The sequence below is a fragment of the Argiope bruennichi genome, chromosome 1, assembly GCF_947563725.1.
Source record: "Argiope bruennichi chromosome 1, qqArgBrue1.1, whole genome shotgun sequence".
Classification (NCBI taxonomy): Eukaryota; Metazoa; Arthropoda; class Arachnida; order Araneae; family Araneidae; genus Argiope; species Argiope bruennichi.
Window position 1 is genome coordinate 102,077,850 of NC_079151.1, and position 25,122 is coordinate 102,102,971.

The 25,122-nt window shown below is 27.7% G+C and overlaps 1 protein-coding gene across 2 annotated transcripts in view; it reads right to left on the reverse strand.

Moving 5' to 3' along the window:
• The window catches only part of LOC129963241 (sodium-coupled monocarboxylate transporter 1-like), a 51,142-nt gene extending 26,790 nt beyond the window's left edge, over positions 1 to 24,352 (reverse strand). The window contains exons 1-4 of one of the 2 annotated variants that reach the window (XM_056077592.1): positions 24,251 to 24,352; positions 17,105 to 17,544; positions 6,962 to 7,027; positions 13 to 64 (exon numbers count right to left, since the gene is read on the reverse strand). In XM_056077592.1, the coding sequence (XP_055933567.1) occupies positions 13 to 64; positions 6,962 to 7,027; positions 17,105 to 17,452 (466 nt within the window). In that variant the 5' untranslated portion in view covers positions 17,453 to 17,544; positions 24,251 to 24,352. Of the gene's footprint in view, positions 1 to 12; positions 65 to 6,961; positions 7,028 to 17,104; positions 17,545 to 21,204; positions 21,327 to 24,250 lie in introns of those variants that run through there. The other variant, XM_056077503.1, reaches the window with a different exon arrangement.
• Between the last annotated feature and the right edge of the window lie 770 nt (positions 24,353 to 25,122).

A 25,122-nucleotide genomic window follows, 5' to 3' on the forward strand; every position in this document is an offset into this window, starting at 1 on the left:
TATCTGCCTTACCTTCTGATAATGCTAATGCTGGAGCATACAAAACAACAGGCATATACATAATCTAAAATATATAAAAAGATAATCTTTAGAAGCAAATAAAATTTTACTGGAACAGGTTTGACAACTGCCATATAGTATTTTTCATTAATGATTAAATAAATAAATTTGATTATAATAGTAATAACCGTCGTTTGATATATTTGCAAGCTGGTTCAGATCGAAAAAAAAATCGTTTGCATTTTATCGTCGTTAGTTCAAATCTTCATTAAGGCGACTTGGATAGTTTCAATATTTAAGAAAATTTGAGCTTTTGAACAGTCGAGACAAAATCTTGTTATAATATTTTAATGTAAATCAAATGTATTTATATAGATATAAGTAAATATCATGAACATGAAATTAGTTTAAATAAGGTACTTTAAATTTCGAATCTTCATTTCGAGGGAAAACATTTGATCGACCATATAAATTATCAATTTTTCTCGCCTATCTGTGATTAAAAAAAATATAAAAATCAATTCATTAATTAAATACGAATAAAAATTAAGTTAAAAGTTTTTTTTACTGTCTGATTACATTTTAAGGGAATAATAAAAGTTCATGTGATTTATTTTGTTGTAAATGTTTAAAAAGTTGGAAAGAGGAAATTAGATAACAAATGTCAACAATGAAAATGCGCAATTTAAGAGGCGTTATATATCATATTCATTATTGTTCTCTCTTTATAACCGATTTCCTAGTGATTTTATAATAGTCGTAGCTTTCGAAAGGTTTTTAAAATTAAAAAGGTTAATTTGTTGCTTTATGGTTTAGGTAGAAGGTTTTTTTTTGTTCTCAAATATAACGGTAACGGAAAACTTGATGTAACAGTAGTTTAAAAAATTCACGTTCTATTATGTGGTAATAAAATATTATCATTTCCTTATTTTTCAGTTATATTAAAAGGAATAATTTACTAGAAATCCATGAATACTTCAGGAATAATATTAAAAACTGTTTTTAATATTTAAATATATGAAACACCAACTATTTCCAAAAGTTTGTCAAATTCTATATGAAGAATGCTTCAAAACTTGAAAAGAACAGCTAACAAATTAATTTTTGGGAGAACAGGAAGACAAAATCAAAGAGCGTTAATTGTCTTGTATCGGATAACTTGGATAACATCATAAGTTAAATAATATAGAACGTTATTACAAATTACTTTATAATAACGTTCTTGTTAGCAGCTTTATATGACGCTAAACGAACTGCTATTATATACAATAGCAGTTCGTTTTGTTGATGAAATATTTTGGCCTTTTTGTTCGTCCGATAAATACATTTATGAACCCAATCTATTTTTTTTGTTGGCCAGCTCCTAAAAAATTAATATATATAAAGAATTAAAACAATAGGTTACCACATCCCTAAGAAACATTGGTTAGGTGTCATTTCACAATAAATCGCCTCAGGTAAAAGTTACAATCACTTTTTGTTACAATCAATTTTTGTTCGTCCGATAAATACATTTATAAAACCAACCTATTTTTTTTTGTTGGCCAGCTCCTAAAAAATTAATATATATAAAGAATTAAAACAATAGGTTACCACATCCCTAAGAAACATTGGTTAGGTGTCATTTCACAATAAATCGCCTTAGGTAAAAATTACAATCAATTTTTGTTCGTCCGATAAATACATTTATAAACCCAACCTATTTTTTTTGTTGGCCAGCTCCTAAAAAATTAATATATATAAAGAATTAAAACAATAGGTTACCACATCCCTAAGAAACATTTGTTAGGTGTCATTTCACAATAAATCGCCTTAGGTAAAAGTTACAATCACTTTTTGTTACAATCAATTTTTGTTCGTCCGATAAATACATTTATAAACCCAACCTATTTTTTTTGTTGGCCAGCTCCTAAAAAATTAATATATATAAAGAATTAAAACAATAGATTACCACATCCCTAAGAAACATTGGTTAGGTGTCATTTCACAATAAATCGCCTTAGGTAAAAGTTACAATCACTTTTTGTTACAATCAATTTTTGTTCGTCCGATAAATACATTTATAAAAACAACCTATTTTTTTTGTTGGCCAGCTCCTAAAAAATTAATATATATAAAGAATTAAAACAATAGATTACCACATACCTAAGAAACATTGGTTAGGTGTCATTTCACAATAAATCGCCTTAGGTAAAAGTTACAATCACTTTTTGTTACAATCAATTTTTGTTCGTCCGATAAATACATTTATAAACCCAACCTATTTTTTTTGTTGGCCAGCTCCTAAAAAATTAATATATATAAAGAATTAAAACAATAGGTTACCACATCCCTAAGAAACATTGGTTAGGTGTCATTTCACAATAAATCGCCTTAGGTAAAAGTTACAATCACTTTTTGTTACAATCAATTTTTGTTCGTCCGATGAATACATTTATAAACCCACCCTATTTTTTTTGTTGGCCAGCTCCTAAAAAATTAATATATATAAAGAATTAAAACAATAGGTTACCACATCCCTAAGAAACATTTGTTAGGTGCCATTTCACAATAAATCGCGTTAGGTAAAAGTTACAATCACTTTTTGTTACAATCAATTTTGTTCGTCCGATAAATACATTTATAAACCCAATCTATTTTTTTTGTTGGCCAGCTCCTAAAAAATTAATATATATAAAGAATTAAAACAATAGGTTACCACATCCCTAAGAAACATTGGTTAGGTGTCATTTCACAATAAATCGCGTTAGGTAAAAGTTACAATCACTTTTTGTTACAATCAATTTTGTTCGTCCGATAAATACATTTATAAACCCAACCTATTTTTTTTGTTGGCCAGGTCCTAAAAAATTAATATATATAAAGAATTAAAACAATAGATTACCACATCGCTAAGAAACATTGGTTAGGTGTCATTTCACAATAAATCGCCTTAGGTAAAAGTTACAATCACTTTTTGTTACAATCAATTTTTGTTCGTCCGATAAATACATTTATAAACCCAACCTATTTTTTTTTGTTGGCCAGCTCCTAAAAAATTAATATATATATAAAGAATTAAAACAATAGGTTACCACATCCCTAAGAAACATTTGTTAGGTGTCATTTCACAATAAATCGCCTTAGGTAAAAGTTACAATCACTTTTTGTTACAATCAATTTTTGTTCGTCCGATAAATACATTTATAAACCCAACCTATTTTTTTTTGTTGGCCAGCTCCTAAAGAATTAATATATATAAAGAATTAAAACAATAGGTTACCACATCCCTAAGAAACATTGGTTAGGTGTCATTTCACAATAAATCGCCTTAGGTAAAAGTTACAATCACAAAAAGCATTTTTGATAACCAAATCCCCAAAATTCTGTAAACTGATTGAATAACGGATAATTTTCTCTAGTTTTACTGATTTTTGCTATCAGAACGAAATTAATATCATTAGGCAGGAAAATACCAGATATATATCTAAGAAAGAGTAGTTTGATGAATTTGAGTTTGGATCGATGCACGGAGAAAAATATTCTAGTTAAAAATTTTAGTAAATATTAATTTCGGTGTGAATTGTTCTAAGAGATAATTCCAACCATAAAATACCTGAAATCGGAAAATATCGTAAATTGTGCGCAGACGTACTCATTCTCAGAGAACTTTGCTTGATAATTTTTCCACGCTCTTTGACGTATCTTCAAATGATCAGAGATAATAATTTTAATATTATTAGATTCATTTTTGTTTTGAAATATGCATTTTTATTCATGTTTGATAAGAATAACTGTCATGACGAAAAGCTTATATTGTATAAATGTGATAGTAAAATATTCTGTGCGCTTCTATGCTTTCCTTCTTGTTTAACGCCTTTACTTCTACGGAAGGTAATTTTCCATGTTATAAAGCTTATAGTGTGAGAAAAGTGATAATATAGAGTTCCGTGTGCTTCATTGTCTTCCATGGTTTGAAATAAGCGATTCCCATTTGAAATGATCTTAAGCACTTGAAGTTTAATGGTTAAGTCAAAACAGAAGATAGCATGAAACTATCAAAAAAGACGATTTCCTATTTACTTGACGAAACTGATAAAAGGATGTGTTTAATATTGTGTTACAAATGCTCATTCTTTATTTCTTCAACAATCACATAAACGAGGGGTTTTTGGTGGCTGAGATTATTCTAACTGGTGTTATGTAAATGCTTTTTATTATTTTCTCTATTTATAGATTTTCCAAACAATGATTGTTATTTTGATATACCATTTCATAAAACCTTTTTCAGAAAGCTTTTTTTTCTAATTTAAATTAATCAATTCAGTGCTTAAAATGTGTCACTGACACTTATATTTCGTCTCGATTTAAGAAATTATATACTTATGTTTGTTATATTTGGTGATCATTTAAAGAAGTAATTCTCAATCTAGATTTTTGATTATATTTGTTAGTAATAAAACGATAGAGATAAAAAAAATGATCGAAATTTATTTGTTTCTATATGTAATAATCTATTACTTTTTATTTTTATGTCACTTTTTTTACGTACAAATTTTGTTGCATTTTTATTGCTTTTTAACAACAGAGAGACATTTACTTACTCAAAAAAGTATCCAGACCATATTTAAATTTGGTGTCTTATTTGGTTGTAAAATGTGAGAAAAGTGGATAGAGACTGATTTGTTACTATATGTTACAATTGAGTTCATTTTTAATTTAATATCACTTTTTTATGAATAAATTTTGCTGCATTTCCATTGCTATTTAAAAACGGGGATAGATTTACTCACTCAAAAAGTATCGTGATCACTTTGAACTGAATGTCTTACCTGATGGTGAAATTTGAGAAAAATGTTTTAAAAAGTTTACAACCAATCTTTTATAAAATGTTTCAAATCCCAATTTTAAAATCATGTTTAACCCAAATATGATTTTAAAATGACTACATTGTAAATAGTCATATGTATGAAGGAGTTTAAAGAATTACATTCATTTAAGAAAATATTTAAATATGCTTTTTAAAGTACAGAGTGTTTAATTTTCAATTAAAACTTTCTGCTGCAAAAATATATACAAAAAATGTACATGTACACAAAAAACGTACATTGTATGATGGTGTTCTAAAAGAATAAAAAGAAAGAAAAATTAAAATAAGCTGAAGAAGTGATTGTATGTCTTTCAAAAGTAATCATATAAGCATTGATGAGCGTACTTTTAAATTTTATAGTCAGGTCAAATGAAGTCATATTCTCTTTTATGCAGTTGTGAAGCCTGCATATTTCGTTAACAAATGAACTAATGGGAATATAAACCGGTGCCTACATTTTTGCCAAATTAAATTTCTCTAATGCTTTTTTTTACGAATATAAAAACATTTGAAGGAATATTAAAAAGTATTCACTTTTCGATCGAGGATATTCACCGTTTAGATTATTCATATTAAGCAAATTTTTTCGTATTTGCTTAGTATTTTGTTTCAAAAATTATTAAATAAATTATTGAAGAAATATTAATTTTACTGTTAAATATATATTTAATTTATTTTTGTATTATATATTATACACTGGCGGAAAAAAATCCCAACACCAAGAAAAAATTATTGTAGAATAATGAAATTTGGACAATGCATTTATGTAGTTAACAAGTTTAATTGATTACATTTTCAAGATCACAAGTTAATTTAAACTGAAGAAAATGCATTTCAAATGTGAAATGCTGCTACATTAAAAGCCTGTAACCTCCAGAATTTTGAATGCAAGCCTGCAAAAGTGCATGTATTGTGTCATACAGGTGCCGAATGTTACTTTGTGATATGGAGTTCCATGCTTGTTGTACTTGTTCTGTCAATACTGGGACAGTCAGTGCTGGCTGTGGATGATGCTGGAGTTGTTGTCTAATGATATCCCATACGTTCTCACTTGGAGACAGATCTGGCGATCTCGCAGGCCAAGGTAACATATTGATACTCTGTAGAGCATGTTGCGTTACAACAGCGGTATGAGGTCGAGCATTATCCTGTTGATAAACTCCACCTTGAATGCTGTTCATGAATGGAGCACTACAGGTTGAATTATTGCCAGACTGACACACAAATTTTCAGTCAGCATGTTTGGGATAACCACGATAGTGCTCCTGCTGTCATAGGAAATTCCTCCCTAGAGCATAACACCAGGTGTAGGTCCAGTGTATCTAGGCCGTAGACAATTTGGTAGTAGGCTTTCCCCTGGCCTCCTTCTGATCAACACACGACCATCACTGGCACCAAGGCAGAACCTGCTTTCATCAGAAAACACAACAGATCTCCACTCCGTCCTCCAATGAGCTCTGGTTTGACACCACTGGCGTCGCAAACGGTAATGGCTTGGAGTCAGTGGAATGCACGCTACAGGGTAACTGGCTCGAAGCTGTCTTCGAAGTAACCAATTTCTAACAATTCGTTGTGTCACTGCGGTACCAAGTGCAGCTCGAATTTCTGCCGCATACGCAGTACGATGTGCCACAGCTGTACGCCGAATACGGCGAGCTTACCTCTCAGTAGTGCCACATCGTCGTCCGGAACCCAGTCCTCTTGAGGCAGTACCATCCCTTGACCACTGCTCCCAATAATCATGCACATTCTGGCCAAATCTTTCGGCAGTATCGCGGAAAGAAAATCCACGACCTCGTTCATATTCGATGAGCTGTTGATAATAGCTTCTTCGTCTTCTTAAAAGCATTCTTGGCTAATATCAACTCAAATGTCAAATTTCAAAGATAAATAACACGAACTTTACAGCACGCATTTAAAGCAAACCTGATTTGCAAGTTCTGAATGGCACTACACTTATGCGCGAAGATCGAAATTCGAATCGATATCATCTTTCAGATGTATAAACACGTTGGAATTTTTTTATGCAATACGTTGAATACATTGTTTCTTTAACTTTAAATAATGCGAGTGGGAAAACCGTAATGTAAGTGAATGACTATGCAAACTTACCATATGTACAGTGAAGACAATACATCCGATAGTTCTTACAGCTTTATGAAACCTCAATTCCAAGTACTGTAAAAGAGAAAAATATTTTTTTATAGAAGGGAAAAATATGGACTAATATTTTATGCAAAGTGTGCAATTACAGGAGGAGAATTCACACAAGGAATGACTAGCCGGTTAGCTTGAAAATCAGAAATAAATAGTCACATAATTAATAAAATTAGTGAAATTTCTCTCTAACTAAGCGTAGAATATATAAAACACGAATGAAAGCATGTATAAACGTTGGGTGTATAAATATGACTTCATTCTTTTTTCAAGTTAAAAAAAACATTTATTTGTTATGAAAACATTTCTTTCCAAAAATCATAACTTTTATCCATCTATTGGGTAATAACGAATTCCGTTAACAAAAAATACTATTACTTTAGATGTAATCTAGTGATAAGACAATTTTAATATTATTTTTGAGGACTGAACTTCTTTCAAGGAAAAGGCATTCTGCAAGGCACGGAACAAATAGTATTCTAAAGGAGCAACATCTAGGATACGGTGAATAGGAATTTATACTCCAGTTAAGTGATTGTAAATTGATCTGGAACATGTGGGCGAACATTTTTGAGTTGGAAAACAAATTTGTTATGTCTTTCTGTGAATTCGAAACGATTCTGTTTTAATGTTTGATTTAAATGGATCAATTGTTGTTTGTTTGCATCATTCTCCATTAATTATTTGACAGGTTTGGAGTAGTTCACATCAAGTACATTACTTATTATATATATTGAAATGATCATTTTTAAATGGCAAATTGTATTCGATTATGTTCACCATAAATATCCAGTGGCAACCTATATGTTCCTACTAAAGTTTTCTTTGCGATGCAATAATTTAACAATACTTCCAACAAATTCTATTTGTTTGACTTAAAGCTCTACATATATGATTTTTTGAAGTTAAAAATGGCATTTTTGAAAATTATTAACCAGAAGTAACACATTAATTTTTGAAGATAGTTGTCAACATTTTCCTATACAGCTGTTAATTGATCGTTTATTCTGGATGGCTTCATGAAATAGTGCTTCTAACTCTGGATCTTGAATTTTTTTTGTAGTTTACCATGTTCTTTGTCATGCGTAAAGAAATCAGTATTTTTAAATAGAAGAAAAACCATTATTTCCAATTGTATTTGATAGGGCATGTTCATCACAAATATAGCAATAAATGTGCTTCTGCTGCAATTTTTTAAAAAATGAAATAGTATAAAAAAATGCTGTTTATTTGGCACAAAAATCTATAAGTTTTCTAAAAATAATGTATATATATATTTAAATATAACCAAGTGTCACACACTAATTTTTAAAGATTGTCAGATATTTCGAATATAACTTACACGATTTATTTGTAGGCAAACAATACTATTAAGTCATCCATTAAAAATGGGCAGAATCGCATTTATACAAACAATATATACTGCAAAAATTGGGCAAAATAAATAACTTAAAATAAAAAGATGAACACAGTACAAATAAATTCCTTTTATTTAACCCCTGAATAATTTGTTTTATATATTTCAACATATTAGTAATGGAATTTTGCAATGGTTTTCTAATAAAGAATGTTAATGATTTTAAAACATAATGTAATGATTAATGTATATCATCATATTCTTTATTTAACGTATAAAGAATATGATGATATACATGAGGTGTCTTTAATCATAATCATAAATGAACTATCTCACGCTCTTATGTCACACATTAAACATTTGTATTTTTCCGTGATATAAGATTTTCACGAAAATTTGAAATAAGTTTGACGCTAATTTATGCCCTCCTAAAAAATTGTAATTATTTAAACAATATAGATAGTTAATATACATACAATTAAATTTTTCTACTATAGAATCTTTCTATTCAAGGAGATCATTATTAAGATTCAATAAGCATAAAAGTGTATCCAACACAATTCAAGGGCATTTGGAAAGTGACTTAAAACTTAATTTTATGTGTCTTTTGGTTCTTCACTTCTAGAAACAACTAAAATTTTCAGTTTAAATCCGTTTTGAACGTATATACATAATTTTTATTTTTTGTATCTGTACAAACTGATTTACTGTTTGCAATATAAGACATTTTATAATGCTGTTTGGTATATGGCTCATATTATTATTGATCTGAATATTTTTTGGAATTCGATTGTTATTACAAATATTACACTAAAAGTCTTCAAGTGCACGAGTTTGCATGAAATAGGCAATTATTCAAAATTACTATCTCCCAACATGTGGTTTACAGCTATTTTGCTTTACAGCTTTTTAGCATTTTTATACAATAATACTGGATCTTGAGTAATCATAACTGCAGACAGTCACATTTGTCTCTGGTTGATATATTTCCAACTAGAAAAGGCTTTTAACTGTTCAAATCCTTATTCTTATGCTGTTTAAGTCAATAAACGTAATGATAAAGAAATTCCAAAATCTAAATTTAAATTTTCACGAATTTAATTTGTCATGTTTAGTAAAAAAACTTTAATAACCAACATTTTTATCCAAAAGATTTTGCGATCAAAACTGATCAAAGTGCAAAATGTCGAGTTTCATTTTTTTGAGACAATCAATGCTCATTTCGGAAAAGTGGAATCTATTGATTTATTGTCTTTCTTCCTAAAAACAATTTCTGAAATGATAGAAAATGATTCTAAAGTAGATATTTTTTATATTTTTAGATGTCTTCTAATGTGGGAAGATATTATATTTTTAAAAATGATTATAGATAGAAACGAAAATGAAGTTTTAAACTCTGATGAGTTTAAAGATACATTTAAGTTTTTATTTATTAAAAAATTTAATGGAACTGAAAATGAATAAACTCAAAACTTATAACTTTATTTTATATTGTGAAATAAACTCTACATGAATATAGGCAACAGAGTATTTGAAATTCTCTTATCTTTAAACATTCTTTTCTGCTTTAATATTAATTTAATATTTTGTAGTATTTAAAAAAATATTAAATAAACCATTGTTGTTATTATTTTACATCAGAGCGAAGAATGAATATTTGAACCAAAAATATTTGAATATTTTCGAATAAAATGATAAAAATTTAATGATTTTTTATTTTTTTTTCTATTGAGCAAAGAAATTTCAGGAATAAAAAAGTCAAAAAAAAGTCAAAAAAAAAAAAAAAAAAAAACTCCCAGAAGGAAGAAAAAATTATTCAAAAAAAAAAAAAATTCAGGTGGAATAAATAAAGAAATGAGAAACAATAAAAATATCCAAGAAAAAATTACAAAAAGAATTAAAATAATAGGAAATAAAGTATGCAAAAATGTTGCAGAAAAAAGTAAAGACAAAATAAAATAACTTCCTATTTTTTAACGACTTTATTCATTTAGTAATTCGAATTCTTTTAGGTAACATGATAGCGATTCTTAATTACAAAATCGATTTCTATGGCAGATGATTTTAAAATATTTAAGTAAATATTTTAAATAAGTAATTTAATAATTTTTGAAATACATTATTTGTAAAATTACGTATTCATTGAATATTTTATTACTTCAATTTAATGACAGATCTACATACAATATTTTATTACCAATTATGTTTTAAAAATCGAAATTTCTCCTTTATATTTTTGTAAAGACCGAAATTCTATGATTAAGGATATTTATTTTTCTGGAAAATCAGCTGCTAAAATCATTACAGAAATTCAATATTTATTTTGCAATTTAGGCAAATAATGTTGTATTCTGTAAGAAATAGGATGTATCATGCTACTTAGCTGAACAAAAGAGTTTTGTTATTGGGAATTCCGCATTCTTTTATTTCTCTATGTATTGAACAGAGAGTGATTTCACGAACAGCTGATTTACAATGATGTTTGCCTTTAATAACTGTGTTCTCAGAAGTTGCGTAACGACAGATGTGTTTTAAATGGAAGAGAACTATAAAATTCCATTTATGTTTTCCACTTTCGATATAATGATTCCTAAGAATTCTAAATTGAGAAAGATGTGAACACGTGTGGATATTGACATTGCTCTAGATTTATCGAAAAAAAAAATAAATAAAAAAGTTTCCAATATTTATTGTATGGAGTTTTAAAATTTTATTTGTTGAATTTTCATAATTTATCAACAAGTTCTGTAGTTTCATTCTGAATGATTACTTTAATGAAGGATATTGTAAAATTTCACTTACATTCTCTATTTTTGATGCAAATAATTATGTTTGAATTATGAATTTCGAGATTTGAACCTGTGACACTATAACCTTGCTCCGGATATTGCTAAGATAAAATTATACAAGGTGTTTTATTATTTATTATTTTATGAAATTTTTAAATTCTATTATTTAAAATTTCATAATAAATTTTCATAATATTACAAGTGCTGTAATTTTATTAAAGAAGATTCTCAAATTTTACGAACATTCTCTACTTGAGTTATGAATTTAATATTTAAATTTGAAAGACTGAGGCATTACCCAAGATATAAAGAAATAAAATGGCTTATTTTTTTTATTTTTCATCATTTTAACGAAATTTTTATTTATCAATTCCATTTATTTACTTTTGATAATTTATAGAACAGTTATTTTCTAACAGGAACAACGAATAGTCATACTTGCAAGGGTAATGCAGACAGAATTTAAGATTTGGAAATGTTACGATTTTACAGTTGCCTTGGAATTAAATGAATAGTGATAATGATACGGCATTAGTGAAATCACTAGAAAAACATGAATTAAAATCTATATTTCAATGAAGATTACATATTGGCTGCGTGTGATTAAGAATTTGGAAGTTTCTCTTTAACGTTTGATATGTTGTTACAAAATAAATTGATTATCCCATTAACATTCTATTTCACGCCACAATAAAGTAGATGTTTATTTATATCAATGAGCTTAAAAATGATCTTAGTATGCCATATTTTTTTGTAGAGCTATATAATGAAGTAATAGAGAGCTATAATAGTTGTATTAATCATTAGGATTCATTACGTACTTGTAATATAGAATGTATCTGAACAGAAATGCTTTAAGAGCCTCGAAACATTTTTTTAAAAATTCATAAATATTAAATTGTTTTCCATTGCACGTCAATTCATTTCATTGAAATTTCACCTTGAAATTGATTATTTGCATATAAAGTTAGCAAATATTTATTAAATCTCATAATTAATGTGAGATTTAATAATAAGTTAATAAGTTGTATTATCATGCTAATAAAATATATCTGCTAAAATAAGTGAGTATTTCCATATAAAAAATCAGAAATATTTATTATCTTTAATCAATGTTAAATTAACTTTCAGAGTAGATGTTAATAATTTGAATTATTAGGTATAATTACCTTGTCCAAATAATTGGGTATTTGCATATTAAAGTTATCCACTATTTATAAGCTTTTATAACTAATGTGAGATTACCTTTCAAAGCAAATGCTAATAGTTTATATTATTATGTTAATAAAACATAATCAAAATAATTTAGTACTGCATATAAAGTTATCAAATATTTATTAACTTTTCAATAAATGCAAGATTACCTGCCAGAACAAATGTTAATTTTTTAAAATACTTGTAATTATTTTATTAAAAGTCATATTCTTATTTCGACTGTTATAAAAAAACAGAACTGTCGGTTTAATAAAATAAACAGTATTTAAATAGTATACATAATGGTTTTGATTTATTAGGATATTATTGAGAGACAATTAAAGAAATCACATAATTTTTTAGAGGAATGGACAAATGCCAAATCAAGTTTCCTACATCATAAAATATTAAATACTACTAAAAAAATAATAACGAAAGTAGAATTTAAAAAAAATGTGGAGTGCTATATTTTTTTAAATGTTCTGTGCAGGATCAATTTATATATCTCTATATATTTTTTTACTAGTTTTGAACATTTAAAAACCGGATTATGTCCACAATTTTGTTTGAAAATATTTGTAGATAATAATACATTACCGAAATCTTTCAAGAGTTTTAGATACCACAAACTTCAGATCATTTATATATGAAATAAATTGTAACCTTGAAAAGCAGCCTTCACGGCCCAATAAATAACTTTTATTGTCGTAAAACGGTTAAATGAAAAAATAAGTTTCTTTATATTTTTCAATTTCAAATAAATATAACAGAATGCTATACACAAAATGAGGTAATTTATTATTTCACTAATTGATTCTTAACATGGATATCATTGCTTATATTTTGTAAAGAGTTTCAAGCAGTAATGGGAAGAGCCCAGTAGCTCTTGATTTTGTGGAAGTATATTTGATTATCTCTGGGCAAATGACATACTTCTATCGAAAAAGATTTTCTAATTTTGTAAAGCAGATTACACAATATTTTAAAAATGATCAGTGTCCACGTTTATAAATACCTTGAGAAATTTTTTATTAGAAAAATATAAATATCACGCGCCATTTTTGAGATGAACGGTCAAGTTTAAGATAGGAGATGACGAAATAAATGTACTTTTTTATTTTATTGAAAAATTATTGAATGCAGAAGGCAACGATTTTCTTGGAAATGTATTAAACTCGAATATTAAATTACATAAAAGTTCTTTTACCTAGGAAGAAGAAGAACTGAATTTCGTCAACTTCGATTACGAAATTTTGCTCACGAATTACATATATGCATTTCGGAAATTCATTTATTTTTGTTTTGTGGTTATAAAACTGGAGTACACAAAAATCAGGAATATAAAAAACACTTTCGAAGAAATAGCAGCATATGGTTAGTAGACTTTTTAAAAATAATCATCCTTATTCTAAAATATAGAAGATTCCATTGAGATTGAAGCAATATGCCTGTTTATAAATATATCGATATCATTTTTAAAATGAATCTCGTTTAGGTTCCTAAACATGGTTTTTAAATTTTGGAAATATTTTGGTTTAAAATCTTGTTTTCTGATGTGTGAGCTTTTATTAGTGCTAAATACAAGACAATGCATTGTATTTTAAATAGCAAGTTTGATTAGAATTTAAAACAAAAAATTTAGAAATATTTTATTCTTTTCATTTCTAATAAATGTTGAAAGATTTTATAGTAATAATCTTAAGTTTATAATTTGAAAAAATATTGAACGAAGTAAATATTGATGATTTTTTTAATTCATGCTATCAATAGATACGCAATCTTATAAGTTACATGTAGTTTCAATTATAATTGAAGTACGAATGAATTAATTTTCTGAAACTTAAAAAAGCGTAAAGATTTAAAATTCATGCAACTTAAAATCTTGCTTAATAAAAGGATGTTTGTATGCGTGTACGTTGGTATTCTCCTGGTCAGATCATAACAATTACAGATATTATATTTACAGCTACCGAAATATTTTAAAAAGTGAGAATCGTACACACAGAACGACTTTAAAAAATTCTAATTAGAATTTTAATTAATCAAAAATATTTTTTAATTATTTTTTTCAACAATAGATTTCATTACTGAAATGAAATTCAAATCGCATTCATCGTTTTATCAAATATCTACTTGAGAGATTTTCTTCTATTTTTTAAATTTATGGAAGAGCAATTCTTATTACGTTTGCAGTTAATACCAAGAATCAGAAAGTGAAATTACATTATTTCAAAAGGTAGCGCCGAATTTGAAAGATATTTAATCTTTTATTTTCCAGATGTTAAAATTTTTTATGGTGCTATGATGTCAAGGGACTCGAGTCCATTAGGAGAGTTCTTGTACGCTCTAAAGAGATGCAATGCTGCTTTAATGTCTCTCCCAATTTGATGATTACAAATTATTTGTTGAGGAAATTACGAACATCAAGCAATACACAATAATTTTAATCAAAATAAAACGCAATCAATATTTCCTGCAAACTTGCTGGTCGTTAAAAGTGGATAGTAAATACATCAATAATCTAATAGTATGTTATTCTACACTTTTCGGTTGACAATATATATTTCAAAATAACTGTTTATGTCAGTCTGGTAATTATTTTGTGTCTTTTGAAAGCAATTATTATCTCTTCGAATGGGAATTAATGTGCATAACAATATACAGATCTTGCCGGCGTTCTGGCATAGGGGTAGGCGCGTCTTCCCCGCGATCTGAGAGTCCTGGGTTCGAGTCCCAGGGGTTATCTGGGTCACTATTTAAATTTAGAAAATATCAGAATTTTGCTCAAATAAAAACATTACCGAAAATGTCAAAAGGAGGAAGAAAAACGTCATTAAATATCAAATTTCAGTTAGTTTTCAACGTTAGTTACAATTCAGTTATTTATTGTATCTCTTGGATATGAGAGCCTCTGGCTGTAGATTTAAAGCTGTCTAATTCAATTATATTTTGAAATGAAGTAAATACAGGATAGCATTTTTATTTCTTTGATTTGTTAAGTTGCCCATTTAAACCATGACTCTCCAAAAAAAAAATTTTTTTGTATTCAATACGATGTAACAGGGAGAAAAAAATTAAATAAGAAAGATGTAGATATTAAAAAACCCTGAAACTATTGAATATTAAAAGACAGTAGAGTAGAGATAATGACTCTGGATTTTGATAAATATTTTTATTTTTAATATATATATATATATATATATATATATATATATATATATATAGGCAGGTTTCAAATCTTATTTGGGCTACATTTTTTGAATAAATGCCATATAGAAACGTAGAAACGATTTGGAATATTAAAACAATAAATTTAAACATCAGTTTTTTTCGAAATAGAACTGATAATTGCCCTTTTTTTATCTGGAAAAGTAACATCCTTCATTAAATAATGCGGACATATTTACCTCTGTTCCTTCAGTAAAAAGGCATCTAAATGGAATTTCAAAAATTTCGTTTGAATTAAAAATTAATTAAAAGCAGTTTTCAAAAGTTATATCGTCAAAAGTTATATAGTTATTGTTTTAAAAAAATTTAAGTTGGACGGTTTACTTCATGTATTTTAAAATAGCAATTACTTCTATTTAAGCTTTCTCTCTCAAGTTAATAGAATTTTATTTCGATCTGAATATCAAATCTTTCAATTTTATTTCTGTTCTTTTATCTGGTACGAAGTTTTCCGGTATGATCTTGTATCTTATTTTGGATGACCAGTCCAATAACTTAATGCAATGAAAGTACCATTACGTATTTTTACTATGCAAAACTACAATTTGACGCGACAAACGGGTTGTACCAGAATAGTTGTCAAAATTCTCCTACCCGAAGGCTCTTTTGGTAGGTATATAAAGAATATTGGCAAGTAATTGAACTTATTGGTTAACAATAGAATGATCAGAGAAATAATCCAGAAAGAAAAAAAGTGTTAAAATGAAAAGCAACCGTCCTGAATTGCTTTTCCAGGAAATTCTAACAGAAACTTGCTTTCTCCGTCAGTGTTATTCGATTTGTGCTCTTTCTTTAAGTATCGTGTTGTGTTTTTGTCACATAGATGCAGCCTCCTTTTCATTAAGTTGAATTCCACGCGAAAGAAACAAGAACCAATGAAAATAATTAACAATTAAAACAATATCAAAAAGCTTAAAAGAATATTTAATTTAGAAGGAACAGATAAAAATGGAAATGTTTGTGACCAATAAGCAATGTCATCCAACTGCGAATTGCAGAAATTTTGCAGATACTTTGCAAATACAGCTATCGAATGAGAACTCCAAGGTCATATAAAGTTGTATTTCAAAAAATTCCCTTTAAACAAATAGAAAATTTTATTCAATTGTAAGAAATTATTCATTATATGTAGTTACAATTAAATTCCCTAGGGTACCATCTCTCGAAAAGAATCCACTATTAAATAATTATGGTTTAAAACATTTTTTAACGAGTGCGCTTTCAAAAAAGTATCGTCTTCTATTAGAAACTGGAGATTAATTTTTTTTACAATGGAGTACCTCTGAAGTAGTTTTTGTATATAATCAGGAATAAAAAAATGTAGAATCTAAACTTTAAGAAAAGCTTTCTGTAAAACTTTAGAAAATAGACGTGAAAGTAACACGTTTGCCACATTATTATAGTTGCACAATGTGTACAACTAATATTAATAAAAAATATTTTTCTAAAAATCGGGGTCATTGGTTAAAAATGATATCAGTTGCTACTGGACGGCCTGTATACATATTAAACAAAGATTAAAATGCTTACCTCATATGCACTTGTGACTCCCAGGTTGTAGAAGACTGGAAGGTAAAGATAAGCCGTGGCTGGTACCACGAAGCAGAATGCGATATTGACGATCATGTACTGCGTACCGTAACGGTACACTTCTGCTGGTGTACCAAGCAATGTGATGGCTGACATGAAACTGGCCAGAACGGACATAGCCACAGGGAAAACACTGAGGGAACGACCGCCCATCAGGAATTCCTGTGGATCAGTTTTTTTTCGATCGACTATGGCGTACCATATGCCAACCCCTGCAGAAATAAGCAGCATGAGGACAAACACAACATAGTCCACAATTCCGAATACATCCTTCACGATGTGCTCCATATTTCAATAGATCGATGTTCTGGTGACAATGATGACGATTGATGTTTAGGTCTTTAAACGAGAAGTTTACTGTCGATTGTAGTAGAGGGAAGCTGAAAAATTAAATTATGCGTATGAAGGAAACTCAAGTATTTAAAAAGGAAAACAAGCATATTACATAAAGGATACAACATGCTTTATTACTTATGCTTAATATCTTGTATGGGGTAAAACAAGCCAATATCACTTAGATTACCAGAAATGCCGCTTTGATCAGCAAAAGATACAGAACACCTCTCCATGCCCCTGCGACTATAATATTTATGATTATTCAAACAGTTGGATGGACATGGAGATAAAAAAAGATACAAGAGGATGAAGAAATGGCAACCAGTTACGGTGAAACGTTTTCATTTGTTTTATGTTTGGAAAGTACGTTCATTCGTACTAAATTCCATATCTAAAGTGCATGTATACAGTTTTATTTTTCTCAACCTGCTGAATATTCTCCTAATGTATACTCTATAGTAATAAGTGAGCATTATAAAAGTATTTTTAAACATTTTTATTTAATTTTTAATTAAAAATATGGAAAATTAAGAGCAGTTATTTAATAATTTCGGGGAATATTATTGTATGGAAAAATATTTTACACCACTTTAAAATAAAAAAGAAAGCTTTTTTGTATTATTATTTTTATATCCATTTATTCTATTCATTTTTAATAAATTTTGAAAATATTTTTCAGAATATTTAAAAAAGGCTTTCCATTTTTTTAATTACACTTTTTGCGTTGGTATTAAACTGCTTTGGCAATTTTTTTTTGTGTGTACGTATCATTCTGAATAATAAAGAGTAAATCTTAAAATAAAATAATGATAAACAAATCAGGCCTAAAACTGTATCATGCCATGATATTTCTGTTTGCAAGACCATTTTAAATTTTCAAAAAAAGACTAAAATCGCAAATTCCATATTAAATTTGAATTTATACAATACTACTTACTTGTTTCTAAAGTCTCATGTTCAATGGCTTCATATTATAGAGGTAAATAAAAATATAAATAACCTTTGAATTATTTAACATGATTTGTAGACGAATATTTACGTTAAATTTTATTTAGAAATTTCATCAAAAGTTTTAATATTCCGATGATAAAAATAATTTACTTTGAATCGCCTACTATGATCTTGAATCAATTTAATTATTTATTTGTCGAAGTAAGTATGCGACCTTTACAAAGTTTAATTTCATTATATCTATGTTAAAGTTAATTGTCTTAATTTGACATAGAATGCGAATGTTTTGCCTTCGGAAATTAAAATTAGTAAAAGAAGACAGAATTTACAGTTTTTTTTTATAATTTAGCTAATGTCAATGAGATAATTGACATTAGCTCTCAGCTAATGTCAATTATCTTCATTCATTACAACATAACAAATGTTTTACTTTTTATGTTTTTCACAGTCGAATGGATCTTGGAAAATAACTCAAATCCTTTTGAGAATTAAAAGAATAAAAATAATTATCAACTTAAAAAAACTGTTTACAATTACAACAACAAAATACAGTTTAGTGACAAATCTTGATTTTAAAATCTGCAAAATCATGAATTTTAAATATGCGGTGTTAAATATGTGAGAGTTATGTATTCACTTTATGAATAATTCTGTGCATATACATAAAAAGCATGCAGAAAATAGTTTTTTTTCTCCTTAACTTCAAGGTTTTTTCTAATTAAAAATAATGATTTTGCTTCTAATGAAATAGAGGAACTCGTCTTACTTAGTGAAATAAAGAATTACTCTTACTTATAAATTTTTTATATATAGATAAAAAAAATCCATTTTTTTTGTATTAATACAAAAATTGCTATTAGTTTATTTTTTGTTTTTATTAACTTCTATTAATATGACTTTTTTTCAAAATAAAATTTTAACACCGTTTTCTGTTTCTTTATAGATTATTGAATTTTAAATGATGTTGTTTGAACTTTGGCCTCTCTTCTGTCTTGGACATTATTAACTTTGGGCTCTCTTTTCTTTCTAATTAAGCGATATTTATTTTTATAAAAGTCACTTCAATAATTCTTTGATATTTATGATAAATAAATTGTCTTATTGTTAATTACATTTTTCAATTATGTAGTCATTTAATATGAACTGTTCTTTTGCAATATCGTATCTTGTATTCGAAGTATACAAGGGATACAAAAAGGACTGTCACATTTCAGACTTCCCTAAGACAGAATAACAAATTTTTAGAATTATGTCTGTCTACCTTCCAGTCTGTCCATTTGCCCATCTGTGAAGGCAATAACTCAAAAATACTTTGAACTAGACGGAAGAAATTTGGCTTATGACTTCTACACCAAATTTGTAGATTTCTTTAAATTTTGAGCAAACTCCATTCAGAAGAAATTTGTCTGTCTACCTGTCTGAATAGTTACCATAATAACTACAAAACGAAGAGAACTAGATGATTTAAATTTGATATACAAATTTAATATCTAAAATATAAATACATGTCGCATTGACCATCCGTTGACCTGCACTTTTGCAAGCAGGTAAATGCGATATCCAAAAACACAATGATTTAAATACATGAAACTCGATATGTGATTTTGTTTTTACTATAATTCAATGGTATGTCTGTGTTTTGGCTTTAATCGGTTGAAAAAATGGTGTCTAAAATGCACATAATGGCCAAAATAAGCTTTCGGTTTTCTGGTGATTAATCGCTAAAAGATAACACAGATCGATCGCTAATAGTCTCTTCAATAACGTACAATATATATATATATATATATATATATATATATATATATATATATATATATATATATATATATATATATATATATATATATATATATATATATATATATATATATATATATATATATATATATATATATATATATATATATATATATAAGTTAATTTCAAGAAAACCACACTCTCACTGGTATTAGTTAAAGTATTAAATTTTGCATTTTGTATTTTAGAATATTAAATTTGCATTTTTTAATGGATGAAAAAGGGTAAGGTATAAATTGCGTTAAGCCACTTTTAAGCCACTTTCATTAATTACCAATTGATTCTGAAAGAAGAACAAAAGTATTGTAAACGGAGGGAAAAGAATCAAAAACTGGAAATTAAGAGTTAGGTAATACCGCTTATAACATTCAATTTCGGGTAACACGAGAACTTTTAGAGGGCAGACTTAAAAGCTTTTAACCGTGGTCAAATGAAGAGAACGATATCCGAACTCGCACTTCCTTTCAACTTCCTCTCTACACCAAATAGAGGATGTTAGAGTTTAGAGCTTGGAACAATCCGGTTCTGCAGCAGAGTCCTAGCCATCAGGCCACCTCTGCTCAAATGGAATTACACAACAAACATTTCTTGATTAATATTTCAAGACAAATTTGATTTTTTTTACAGCATAAGGTAAGGTTTTTTACAGCATTACCCATAATTTGATAAAAATTCACTCAACATTCATTAGTAGAACATATTCATATTATGAGTTTATTCTATTTCGTATTTTTAACTTTATCTTCCATTTAAAATACCTATTTTTGATAGCGTATGTTCATTAATCCTGTCGATACTGCTACGTTTAGTGGTGGCGGGGTGGTCGGCTGTACGCAAGAAGAAGAAGCGTATGTTCATTTGATATCAAATAATAAAAACTCTTTCACATAAAATTAAAAAAAATCAAGAAATATTAATCAAGGGAAAAAAAAGGAAGAAAGGAAATAACTCACGTTTCCTAATAAAAAGTTTCCATTGAATAATATTTCAGCTTTACTTTTTTCTTTTCAAAACGCTATCAGTCTTAGAAAACTAGACTAAGGAAAGACTTTTAAGATGAGGCAAATAAATCTAGAGATTGCGGTCAGTAAAACGTCCTCTACCCAATAAAAAGAGTAGAAGTCAGAACAGCTGAAGCACTTTGTTTAATAGCTTTTCTACACCGGTTTGATCAGGCTTTTGGTGATAATATAAAGCCCATATCTGTTTATACCTACACTTAAAAAATAACTTTTCTGTCCTAACGATGTAAAATTCTTTTGACTTGCTAAGATTAATTATATGAAATTTATAGATAAATAACTGTTAAGAAAATAAATAAATTGCTATGTTAATGCCGTAGATAAGTTCGGTTTTCATTTCACAAATGTTTGGCCTCGAAGTTTTCAGTTCGGATTTATAAAGACGTGTAAATTGTAAGCAAGTTATAACTCATGAATACCTTCACTTAAGCATATGACTACGTTAAAAAGTCGATTTTTTTATAAATTTATGATTTTTTAAAAAATTTAATATTCTTAATGTTTTAATAGGTTTCTTTATAAAATCGTTACAATTTTGTCCCTATTTCTTGGGAAGTTACACTGATTTTTATATTTGCATTTACATCGGTTTAATGCTATTTTGCATCTTTAGATGCAATTTTCTCAAATTCTAATCTTTGATAGAATTTTCTGACTAAAATTATCAGAAATTAAATTCTAATACATATTTTTTTGTTCAAATTTGGAATAATAATTTCTCAATATGTTCTGCAGTTTCTGAACTAGAGTATAAAAAAAATCTATCTATTTAGAAATATTTTACAGTTGTATTAACGCTTCACAATCTGATAAAATGGGAAATTTCGTGTTATTTATCAGTTGAACCTCATTATTTAAAGAATAGATAGAAAATACAGCTTATTTTTTAGTTCAGGAACTAGATAACATATTTCTTAAAGTTTCTGCAACATTTAAAGCAAATAATTTTATAAATCTCTTAAACTAGAAGATTTTACCTTTATACCTCTTTTGAGTCAAAAAAAAAAAAAAAAAGATATTTTTTGTAGTTTTTAAAAAACATTCGCCTTTTAAATAGTATATTTTGGTTTCATATATATATTTTTTCAATCTTTTGTATACAAATATTCAAAAATATAACTAGTTTCCATTGTTTATCATAAAAATTCACCCCAAACGTAGTCACTTAATAAGCCATTATCTTAATTAAGAATCCTGACGATAACAGTAAAAAAAGAGAAAAGTGTTTCGAGTTTATTTTTGGCAGTTTTCTAAGACGCCAGTATCTGTTGGATCGATTTGCAACTTATGATTTTAGTTATCGAAATCCATCAAATAAATAGATTCAGAATCAGTCTCAAAAATTCCGTGAGATTTTGAATAAATCATAAATTATAACATTAACATAACCATTTATAAAATTACTCAGGTTTTTGTTTAAAAATAAATAAATGTAACGAAATAAACGAATCCTTAAAATTAAGATAAATATGCTTGCATAGAATTTCTACGAAATTTTACTATAGCGTTGCCATGGTAGATCACTAAAATAATAATCATAATTTATTTTACTCTCTTTTTCCTATATTAATTTAAACCATGTCAGATTATAAAAAATTAAACAATTTGTAAGTTTTCTGCTCTGCTTAAGAATTTTCCAACTTTGTGGCAAGATCTCAGCTTTCTCACAGAAGGGATTCAGGTTCGAAACCCGAATTCACTAAAGAACCGTCATATGTGCTAGTCTAATGCTTGCTAAATCATGTCTTGAGTTAAATGTTTTCCCGCTGGTGTGGTGCGGGAACTTGGAGAATGGTGTGTCACCTCAGGAATCATTCACATAATCACGCCGTGGTTCAACATTTCAAAACGTCGTTCGTCCCAAAATAAGTCCAGTGTTACTTTCAAATGGGGCATTGACGTAACTAAATTAAGATCGCAATCTAATTTTGATGCAAATTCTGATGTATTAACGATAAGGATATCTCTAATTGTAGGGGTGTCGATCTCTTCACTTTAGAATTTTTTTAAATGCTTTTATTTAAATGAACGATTTTAACATCTTTTAATGAAATTATGTCAAGATTACGAAATGTCGATAATTCGCTTATTATATCTTTTTAATTTTGAATCATCGGATTTTGAAATTTTTTTTTCGCCTTTCCTTCCCATGAAACATTTTTATACTTCTTCCAAGTCTTCTCAAATGGAATTGAAAATTTCGGTGCAGGAAGTGAAGTGTTCCGAATTTTTCTTGATAAGCACAAAAAAAAAAAAAAAAAAAAAACCTAAAATTTTCCTTTCAGTATAAGAATTTGATAGATCCAAGAAAGCCAGTGTTTATTTAGTAGGTATTCTTTTAGTACAAAATAAACACTGTTAAATCTATCCACTTGTCCACTTTTTGGTCTTCATTTGCAAAGTTGTTTTTTTTTTCAGTCCACATGTCAGAATTTTTGAAATTCAACTATTACTGAAAACTAATTATATAACTTAATGCACAATTTAATTCCTTCTGGCCAATATTTTTTCACATTTAAACACTTTTGTAAATATTCTCATATGAGAGTATTAAGATTATTTAAAAAATATTATAAAATTTTTTTAAAAAATTCAAACTTTGTTTGATAATTACACAAATAATAAAATTGAATAATATATTCAGTATATATAAATATATAAATAATATATTCAATAAAACATCAAATAATTCTAATGCCATCTTTTTCTTACATATAAAAAAAATATATTAACTAAAACTAAAAACCAATTAAAGAGTATTTAAAAAATTGTGAATGTTATAGAAAAATTTTATAGAAATAAAATTAATATCACTAAAAAATTAAATTTTTCGAATTTTGAAAATGTGTGCAGATTGCTATTGCGCAATAATATGCCTTGAAATTATTCAGGAGAACGATTAAATTTCAAAATTAATCTCTAATTAAAATGTAATTAAAATTTTGAAAAAAAACCCCTCTTATTATTGGACACTTACTTCCCTAGAGGTTACTAGTTGCCAAATTTGGTAGAACCAGGTTCAACGTTTTATCCTGTAGAACACACTGAGCAATGTTTCATCGTAATGACTCTGTTTCCTGGTAATACGAAAGCTTGTAAATATATCGCTTTTCAAAATATTTACTTGCTGGGAAAATATGGCAGTTCCGTTTTATCGCGCGTGTGTAGGAAATATTTGATTTGTAAGGTATGTTCTGAGAACTGAACTTACAAAATAAATGCCTACATCAAAATATTCTTCTACAATTAATTTTATCTTTTATTTTACCATTTCACCACTTAATAAATACGTATTCTGGGGAGAGAAAAGAAAAGTATTGAAATTCGATGGCTAGATGTAAGAGAAGAATGTATTAGGAAGTTAAAAACTTATTGCGTATTTATAAAAGCTTTTTCTTAAATTTAACTTTAATTTAGATTTCACAACGACTTTTTACTTCCTTCTATATGATGTATAAAAAGAGAAATTTGGGTAATCATTTAAAGATCCAACTCTTGTCTGTCTATGAATATGACAGATAAAAAAATGGCTTGATCTAGAAGAATGGAATTTGGTTTGATTTAAAGGATCTATTACCAAATTACACCAAATTTGTAGATTTCTATCAAATTTTGAACTAAATCTATTCACAAGACATTTGTCTGTCTGGCTGTCGGAGTTGAGTTGAGTTTAATTTAGTTAGATTAAAGTCGCGTTTTAAAGCAACACTAGGGCTATTTTGGGATGGACCTCGTAAATTTGAATTGCATTCAGATAACGAGGACGACACCTGCGCTGTCGGAGTAGAAGCGAATGCTATAAATACAAATCGTAAAGTGCTAGTTGGATAAAATTTAGTATACAGATTT